This window comes from Teleopsis dalmanni, chromosome 2 (assembly GCF_002237135.1).
Source record: "Teleopsis dalmanni isolate 2A chromosome 2, ASM223713v2, whole genome shotgun sequence".
In the NCBI taxonomy this organism is placed as follows: domain Eukaryota; kingdom Metazoa; phylum Arthropoda; class Insecta; order Diptera; family Diopsidae; genus Teleopsis; species Teleopsis dalmanni.
This window is the reverse complement of record NC_051847.1, coordinates 29,893,661-29,903,815: the sequence shown is the minus strand read 5'-3', so window position 1 is coordinate 29,903,815 and position 10,155 is coordinate 29,893,661. Positions and strand designations below refer to the sequence as shown.

The 10,155-nt window shown below is 28.9% G+C and overlaps 2 protein-coding genes across 2 annotated transcripts; one reads left to right on the top strand and one right to left on the bottom strand.

The window, feature by feature from the left end:
* Positions 1 to 3,917: 3,917 nt before the first annotated feature.
* On the top strand, positions 3,918 to 6,312 carry LOC119674222. The gene is made up of 3 exons (XM_038085348.1): positions 3,918 to 4,360; positions 4,682 to 5,207; positions 6,247 to 6,312. Exons 1-3 carry the CDS (start codon positions 3,918 to 3,920, stop codon positions 6,310 to 6,312), a joined length of 1,035 nt encoding a protein of 344 aa, XP_037941276.1.
* A 245-nt stretch (positions 6,313 to 6,557) lies between these two features.
* Positions 6,558 to 8,315, bottom strand: LOC119674221. The gene is made up of 2 exons (XM_038085347.1): positions 7,994 to 8,315; positions 6,558 to 7,873 (listed from the first exon to the last, which is right to left on the bottom strand). The coding sequence occupies exons 1-2, from the start codon at positions 8,313 to 8,315 to the stop codon at positions 6,558 to 6,560; spliced, it is 1,638 nt and encodes a 545-aa protein (XP_037941275.1).
* Positions 8,316 to 10,155: the final 1,840 nt, after the last annotated feature.

The following is a 10,155-nucleotide window of genomic DNA, read 5'->3' as shown; positions in this document are numbered from 1 at the left end:
ACCAAGGACAACAAGGTGCCTTGTTTGCATTCTAGACATGATAGGCATATACAGTACATATACCGTTGATTTTAAAATAATTGTCAGCCTCTCTCAAATCTATATTTTGGAATTTTGTCATGTCAACGGGTCAATTCTTTTTTTTGGTAGTTCAGTAAATTATAACAAAAAGCACAGTCATGAGTAAAGAAATAAAATGGATTTTTTTATTTTTAAATAAATGAAGATATAAATGAAGAATATCTGTGATAATATTAATTTATTAACAAGATATACTTAATTTGTGAACTATTATTAAATAATTGCTATAATAAATATCACTTTATATACTCATTATAATTGTTATGTTTTATTAAAAGATCTGCATACTCACATTTTTTGTTAGTTTTTTACTATTACACAATATTTTGTGGTGAATTATACCGCTACAGTTAAAAATGTATCACTGCTATGGATTTGTAGTGGGTCACTTACGAGTATCAAGCGCCATTTCGAAACAAAAAACGGTTATCTGAGCGACAATTAAGGTTAATTGTGTAAATTGAACGCAATCGCTGTGACCTAACGTGTTAAATAAACTCATTAAATAAAGCCACTGCGGTAGTCTTTTGTTTGGGTTAACCCATATTTTTACTAACGCACGTTTTTAGTCTACTTTAATAAACAACAGAGAGTTCATCAACTTGTTGTAGATTGAAGTTCATTATAATTGCATTTAAATATTTGAAAGTGACAAATAAGATAAGTAAATAGTCATGGATATATTGAGTTTCTCATTCAAGAACCTACAATATGTCGATCCATCGCTTTGTTTGATAGTTGTGATAATGTTCATAACACTTTTAATTAAAATATTGCTAACTATTCTCATGTTTTGCTATAGTATAAGGTCTGATAATGACTAAAACACAAAAGAAATTCATTGCCGTGAATAGAAGTAGATGAATTGTAAACTAATAAAATAATGAGTTAATATAATTTTTATTTAGTCTGATTCATATTACATATGAATTTCAAAATTATTATTCTTATCGTATTTAAAATAAGTAGGCGTCATATACACAGATCCGTTTATGACAAGGTGAAGGCGCATGCCAAGCCGAATTGGTTTCCACCCTCTAGATAGGCATCCAAATATTTTCTACCTCTATAGCCAAGTCTATCCCATCTCGGCTGCTAATGACTATCGGTGTCCCTAAGCCTGCGACCTTCGATTAACCAGGTTTATAACCCACCCCAAAAGCCTCCCCCTCTGTTCGACTTCATGTCGGTCTTAAAGTGGCCATGCTTTAAATTTCAATTATTGCTCTTTATATATAATATTTGTAGTAAGAATTTTGTAGAGTTTTATTCTTTATCTCTATTAATTAAAACTTGATAACTTGAACTTATTTATTTTAATGAAATATTCAGTGATTAGAAATATATACGCTGTAAAGCATTAAAGTCTTGAAATAATGTGATTTTTTTTTATAATTCATATTATGTATGAATATTAAAATTATAATTCTTACCTTCTTTAAGATTAGTAGGCAATATATACACAGACCCAATTACAAGTAAGTGAGATAATAAAGTTTAATATAAATATTTAAATTCATCTATGATATGGGTTAGTAGTACCTTGCAGTAAAATTTGTAGTAAATATGTTTTGAAGTTTTGTGATTTTTTTCTGTGGTGATAATGATATAATATATACATATACATATATATAGATATATATATACTGTAAGGCAGATTCAGAGAATAAGACGTTTGGGAAACAATCGATAATTGCTACTAAACTAGTTTCCACTACTTCTTTTAAAATTGATTTTCGAAGTGTAGTGTAGTTAGGGGGGAATGTGTGGATAATTCGATCACTTAAGATCCCCATAAGATATATGGGGAACAATCGAATTAAGCTACTAAACAAGTTTCCACTTTACTTTTAAAATTAAGTGCGATATAGTCGTGTAGTCAGCGAGAGTGAGTGGATAGATTTATCCCTTGACAACACTCCTATAATCTATAGATGAATATGCTGCAAAAACATTGCTAAAAAACTGACTTAATCCTGGCTATGCCACTAGATTCGTAAATTCTCGCATAAGCTCGTGCACGATCCTTGATCAAATAATCATTTAATGTATTCGTATATATAAAAATATAATTACTGACATTTAAGGGTGGGCTGGTTGATTAGGGTCAGTGGCAGGTCAATAAATAGCTTCCACGTAACTCAATTACATAAACCTCAAATATAGAAGAGTATAGACTAAATTCATCCCATCGAATTAAAATGATTTAATGCGTGTTTCGGCTTTACCGATGCGTGCCTCGTCTTTGATAAACTGTCAAAAAAGTGTCTTTCTAAAAATCTGTTTCTTTTGGACGCCAAAGTCGGGCATTCACAGCGAAAGTGTCTTATGGTGACCTTTTTCTGCAGGAATGCGTAGTATCTCTGCATGGGTTCCTATGCACCAATGGCCAGAAAGAAGTGCAGTAATACATTTAAGGGTACAAGAAGTTCTTAATTCCAAGTGTTAATGTAAAGATTCGCAATGTATTGTCTATTGAACCACGTTTTTGACACTTCAACCAGCGCGTGATATTAAACATTAAAATTTCTTCAATCTATGGTTGTAGTTTCACAAAGTTTGCAAGATTAAGATTTAAGTTTTAGTATTTTTTTTTAGTAATTATATCTGATTAATTGAGTAAAAAATTATTTTTAAAAATGAGTATTCGCCAATATTCGAATAGTTTAATTAATTAAAGAACAGTTTTAATGTATTTTGTTACTATTTATTACTTTCCTATAATATTCATATGTAGCTTTGAATAAATGTAATTAAAATTGAATTTGTTAATATTTAATTTAACTCAATAAATCGGAATAAAATATTGATAAAAAAAATAATTTATATTTGTTAAAGTTTCGTATTTACATTGTCAATCGTTTCAGAAATCGGGTGTGAATTATTTTGATATGTGCTAAGAAAACTTAAACAATTAAACTAATAATTAATTTTTTTTTAAATAATAAGCGCTTCTTAATGGTTTACTTTATAATTATATATTTGGAATTACTTTTTCTATTCCTTAAGTTTCTTTTTAGTGGAAATTTTTCTTTTTAGAGTTTTCATAACGCTTATGATAAATAATTACACGGCAATTAAGTCTGAATAGTAGTATCTTAATTGTTCTATTTCTAACAAAAAATACTAGAACTACCCTTTGAGACCGAAAGTTTAATTATTATGAATTGACAAATAACGTTTAAATTTTTATAAAAAAATGAGCTTTCCTCTTATAGTGCTAAGTATTTTTTATTTAGTCAACATTTTTCTTTAAGTGACTCTGTTTTTATTTTATTTATTGAGCACTAAGTGCGGTACTCTTCTAATATTACTTAATTAAATTATTTTAAACGAATGTATATTTTATGACTTTCTTTTGTCGTGTATCCTTAAATTATATAAAACAATTAATTAATTATTAAAAAATGTTTGAAAATGATAAGTACATGTATATATTATATATATTAATGTTCACTGGTACCATACACTGTACAACCAATGACTATAACGTGTCTACAATCTTAGAACTCATGGGAAGAGAAAGCAATTTCAAAACGATAGGACTACTTAAAAGTAATAAATCGCTTTGTTTCGCAGAAGACACATCATTTTGGAAAGGCTCAGATACACCAAAAATTTTGTTAGAGGACAGTAGTTATTTTGTAAGAAAAAAATTTGGAACCAATATACTATTCATATTATGTTTAAATGGATTGGAGTACATATCTTTAATAAGCCAACTTGCCACCAGTTTGCAACATATGCGATATATCCGCATCGTAATCTTGGTAGAAACAGCTGACGAATATTCTGAAAGTATTAAGCTTATTTTTGAAGAATGTTACCTGCATCACATGCTAAATGTCATAATTTTGGAAAGTAACTATCAAAACACCACACATTTATTTCATAGCTATCGCCCATTTCCTGTTTTGACAGTGATAACGGAAACACTAAATGGAATCTCAAAATACTCTCGAAAAACCACACCAAATTTGTATGGTGAAAATTTATTAACTTATCCGGATCAGTTATTGCCACGCAGTATACTTTTCATGAATAAAAATGGTGACTTGCAAATGTTGGGCTATGTTGGACGTTTACTTAATACATTCGCTGAAAAACTCAATGCCACACTTAAGTTTGCATATCCAGTGGAGATTGGCAAGCAGGTTTTCTTCACGGAATTGTTGCAAATGACATTAAATCAATCATTGGATATACCAGTCAGCATTGCATCGCTAAGTGAAGTCGGCGACTTAGAAAGTTATACTCAATTTATTGAAATATCCAAATGGTTTCCCATTATGCCCGTTCCGAAACATGTCCCATATTACGATATATATGCTTTATTATTCAATACAAAACTTGGACTCATCAGTTTATGCTTTTATATAATATTTTCTCTTTCATTTAGAATAGAAAAATTTTTATTTTCCAAAAATACTTATTTCAAAAACTATTTTAATATCAGTCTTAATGTTGATATAATACTAGCACTAACATATAATTCCTTTCCGAAATTGTATATTCATTCTATTTATGGACGCATACTACAATTAATGCTAGTGTTGGCGGGTTTCACTATCAATACTATGCTTGGAATACATTTATTCAGTTTTTTGACTCAACCTCCATTGGAACAGCAAATAAATAGCTTCGACGATATAAAACGTAGTAATCTTAAAGTGTTAATGTCCAGATCTGGTTCGAAATTATTAAACTTGTATGCAGGCGAAGATTTTGTGCGGAAGTATGGTAATGTTATTACTTTAATAGATCATAATGAATATGTTAAATTACGCAATAGTTTCAATAACACTGAAATGGCTTATGCAGCTACCACTTCAGCTTGGTTCATACTCGAGAAACAGCAAAATTATTTCTCACAAAAAGTATTTCGTATCTCACCCGATTTGTACTTCAGTAACTTAATGATATATGCTATACCGTTGCCAGTTAATTCGATATATGAAGAAAGCCTTAATCAATTGATAGGTTTATTGCAAAGTTCGGGTATTTTTATGCATTGGTTTCAGTCTTCATTTTTTGACATGGTTTCTGGTGGATTGATGTCTTTCAAGGACTTAAACATAAACAAGCAATTCGAACCTTTACGTGCGGTGGATTTATATTATATTTGGGTAATGACTTTCGTTGGATTAGGTTTCGCCATTATTGTTTTCGCTATAGAATGCCTTATTAAGGTTTTAAAAAAATTTAAATAAAAATAATATATTCTATGTAATTTGTTTAGTATAAATAAATTGTATTTTGTTACACTAATTGCACCATGGACTTACAAAACATGTAGTTTGTTATTATAATATTCACGAAAAATTTTACACAGATTTTTATATTTGCTATATATTTAATTCATCTGTATATATTTATTTGAAGAATAAAACTGTTCACGAAATATTTATAAAAATAATAAATCTTATTAAACACAAGTACAATTTTTACTGTTTAATATCAAGTTAATGAAATATCTTTCGTGATTGCTTGAACTACAGACGCCAAGTTAATGAGAAGCAATAATATAGCTAGAATCGATACGTATCAACAAACGTATCATTTGGTATAAATTGTACAACTCCCTATTAAACTGTACTTGGCCCTTATATATCAAGTCTCAATGCTTAGCTCTTTATGTGGAGGAGCTGACTCAATATCCCTTAATTTAAAAATTTAAGAAGCTTGACAGCAGAGTACTTTTTCCTTACTAATATACTCTTCCTGAATTTACAGCAATAAAATGTTCACATTTTGGATTATGAGAACTTACTGTATATAGTTCTAATTACTATATTTTAATTTTTAAATTACGTTTTGTTTATTAAAATGATTTTTATGATACTTTGATTACTGAGTACTCGACGTAAATTATTTTCAATTCCTCCCTTAGAGATAGTTTTAGTGGGTTCAAGTCCTATACTATTTACAACCTACCGCACGACTTTGTAGAAGTTTTCTAGAAGCGATTTAATAAGCGAGTTTGCAAGAATATTAGTATGTTAAATTACAAAATATGTTTATTAAGTCAATAGCAATAGCATTGCAGATAGTGCATTCACGTTAGGACTTGAATCCACTAAAATATATCTAAGAAATAATCTTAAAAAGTAGCAGTGGAAATCACTATATAAACAATATAAACATAATAATAATAATATTAATAAGAAGGATATTAAGAAGAAGGATAAGCATTATTCATTCATTGAAGGTACCTACAAGCCTGACACTTAGTAAGATATATACCAGTGAATGAAAAGCTTGAATAATTTATTATACATATATTTAGAATGTTTTTTTATGAATGTATAATAAAGTTAATAATTTACAAAAAATTATATCAGAATGATCTGTTAAAATCAAATAATAATATTTGACAGTTCGATGGGTTTTAATGTATATTCCGATATTTCAGCACAAGTGCCTATTTTCAATCCTTCAGATATTAAGTTTTCAATTTCGTATAAAAATTCCCTTTGCTATTTACGACTAGTTTTCATTGCTTTTGGCTTTGATTTTATAGAACTAATACATAACTCCAATAAAAAGGCTACTATGCTTAATATATAACCACATCCAATAAATATCCATACCCATTTTAAATCTCTAGTTCCTAGATTCTGATATGATTCCATTCTGATTCCTTCAGCGATAGCAATTTTGTGTGCTGACAGCATCTCCCGAAATGTGCTTCTATACCAATATTGTAATAGACCTGCATCGTGCACCTTATGTATATAATGATCAAATGATTCTTTAAGTATGGAATTCTCTTGCAGTGGAACGCATAAATGAAGCATTTCAATAATTATCATTGCTTCGGGAGCATGAAAAAGTGCACGTGCAAAAAATAGTTGTTGTTGTTCGATAAATTTCCACATCGATGTTGGAACTGTGTAAGCATGTGAGGTTCTCAGATTTTTGCGTTGATTTTGAAAAGTTAATGTGTCTCTTATATCCATTAAATCTCGTATTTTATCAAATGGTTCCTGTCCTCTAGAATAACTTACTATTTTAACTTCAGTTTCATCAACCATAATATCCACTTTCGCTTTCCTTAGGCCATCGAATGACAAAATTTGTGGCAGCGAGGGATGGCTTGTGATGAGTGTTTTTAAATGAGCTGCATAGAGTGTGTTCAATGTCAAACCTAGTAAAAAAAGTGACATATATAAACACCTTTGTGATGGTTTGGGCTGAGTGTGAAACATATATGATTGTCCTAAAATTCCAGGTAGGACTTTATCGTTTAGTATTAAATTGATGTATCTGATTTTAATTTGCCTTCCAATTTTTGAAAATATTTCGCTATCGATAATTGTAAATAGCACTGAGAAACTGAAAACTAGAATTGTCAGTACAATAATAAGTTTTTTTCCGATAATCATGAGATATATATCAGATGTTGAGAGTACACCCATAGTTGGCACCATTATGTACCACGAAGTAAGCTCAAGCGGATACGACATTTCGTAAAGATAATGATTTTTAAAAATACCCAGTATACTTATGGGTAAATCTAAAGACCGGTTTTCTGTAAAAGATTTTATAATATTTGCGTGAATAATTTGTCCAACTTGTATAGGAAAAAGAAACTGTAGTGTAGCGTTGCTTTTTTTAGCGTATGATTGTATTAGTTTTGCTACATGCCCAGTTATTTTCTGTTTCCCATGGTGATCCATATACAATACGCTACGTGGTTCAAGCTGGTCTGGTAAAGTATACAAAACCTTGCCTTGAAAATTTTGCCAATGTTTTGGAAATATATTTGATATTTTAATAAATGATTGCAGGACTATGTTATATGAAGGATATGGAGTAATTATATAAAAAAGTTTCTCATTCATTAATATATCAAATATTATAATTACATTTGTTAATTGATGCTTTTCGCTGAATTTCATGAGTGGTTCACATAAATCTTGTTGTTTGCCAAAATCTTTTGCTAATACAATGATGCGTGTGTATCGCATATGATTCAGAATTTTTGCCAGTGTCTCAAGTTGCAGTAGATCAAATTCTTGCTGAAGACATACAAATGCCAAAACTTCGCTATTGAATTTTTGCCTTAATTCAAAAGCATTTTTACTGTCCAAAATCCACTTTGGTTGTTCCAATATATTCGGTAAATTTTCTACGAAACAGTCTTGTGGTGTGTTTCGTAGTATAAGAATACTTTCGAAATACTGCTCCCACTGAATCTGAATTATCCATTTTTTCAACAATTGCTCCAACATATTTTCTTTCTCTTGAGAGATTAGTTTTGCTGTTACCAAACCGAGTAGAAGTAACCGAATGAATAGTTTTATTAGTAACATACTTGCTGGAATGTATGCATTTACTGATGGAAAAAATTCAGTTCTGCCACATTATTTAGAATTAATGATAAATAAAATGCATTTAAGTCAGTTATGTCTTAAATTAAAATCATGTAATTACTTAAAAAATAATTTCCGATATCTACAGGTCTGTCATTAACTTTGAACCCATTAGTGTCACACATCAATTTGGGTTCGGTGTCAAATCCAATTGAATGGTTTCAGGTTATTAATAACTGGTAACCTACATTGGACGAATGAAATGAAGCAAATATAGAAATGTTGATTAATAGATTAATAGTTTAGATATTTAACAATAACAAAGACAAAATTTACACATTTTAAATAGATTTTTAATAAAGTTTATTGAAAATATAAAAAAATAATATTATTTCTAAAACTAATTTATAAATGTTATGGTAATGCGCTATTTGTGAAAATTAAAATTAATTTAATCGATTTAATCACTTAAAATATATTTTGCAAAATCGTTGACAAATTAAGTTTGATTTTAAGATTAAGTAAAATTTCGTAGAAGTTATAATATGATTATTATGAAGGATTAATATGAAGCAATATATCGATGAAGCAGTTTTAATGTACAAAACTATTTTTGGCTGTAAAATGCATTCCAAAAACAATAAATTAATAAATAATAGAGAGGGAAACAGAAATAATTGAAAGAATATAATTATAATAACCTATTCCAAATTAAAAAAGGTTTCAGCTAAATACTTTACTCAAGATGGATACAAATAACTCAAGCGATATTTTGCTAACAATAACTCTCGATTTAGTTTTGTAAAATTATTTTCTTTCTATTTTTTAGTGCTGTTATATAACATATTTGTGAAATTAACTTGTTTGTTACAATGCACAATAGTTCCATATTTATGGGAACTATTATAGTGCCGTATTTATGGGAAAACTCAGGGTTTAAAACTACCTGTTACCTTAGGCAAAGTTCGAAATGCTAAGTATCAGATCTTGTGTTTGATCAAAATCCTCAAGAAAGAGGGCACCTAAAGTGTTCGTCACCGCCGCGCCATACCATAAGAATGAAATATTTACGGGGCATCGCTATGAGAATATTGGACTCCCTTTTTGTGAAAGGATTAGTGAGTCTTCCCATCTTGTACAAAAAGTATCAGCATAATTCATATAAAGTACTATTATTTTTGAATGAATAAATAATACATCCTTGTCATTATAGATATGTAGTCCCGGTTCATTTGCTTTAAAATCTACCAAAAGTAATAAACTCAAAAATTAATAAAATATATGCAATGCAGTATTTAAATGTTTAAAAAACTCATAGTTTTTCACTCATAAAACTCATAGTTTTTCACTCATGGAGAATGTTTTATATATTATTATAAATATATTCAATGCGGTATTTATGGTAAATGTTTCACTTATAGAGAATGTTTTATATATTATTATAAATATATTATTATATATTATTTAAGGTCAAGAAACTGAATATCTGGACATAAATAATGGGTTAGGAAAGCTGTTGTTGCAAGAATAAATCGTCTTTTTTCTAGATTCTTTAAGTCTCAAGATATCTGGATTCATCTTTTACAAATCAGTGGGTTTTTGAATTTATTACCTCTGATTTAGGAAAAAAATTTTTTTTTATGAGTTCCTCTAATAAGCGTAAAAGTACCTGTAATTCAGGAAAATATATCTATAAATTTTAGTTTTTAGTTTTATAAACTATCATTATTAATGAATAAATAAAAATTATTTAAATTCA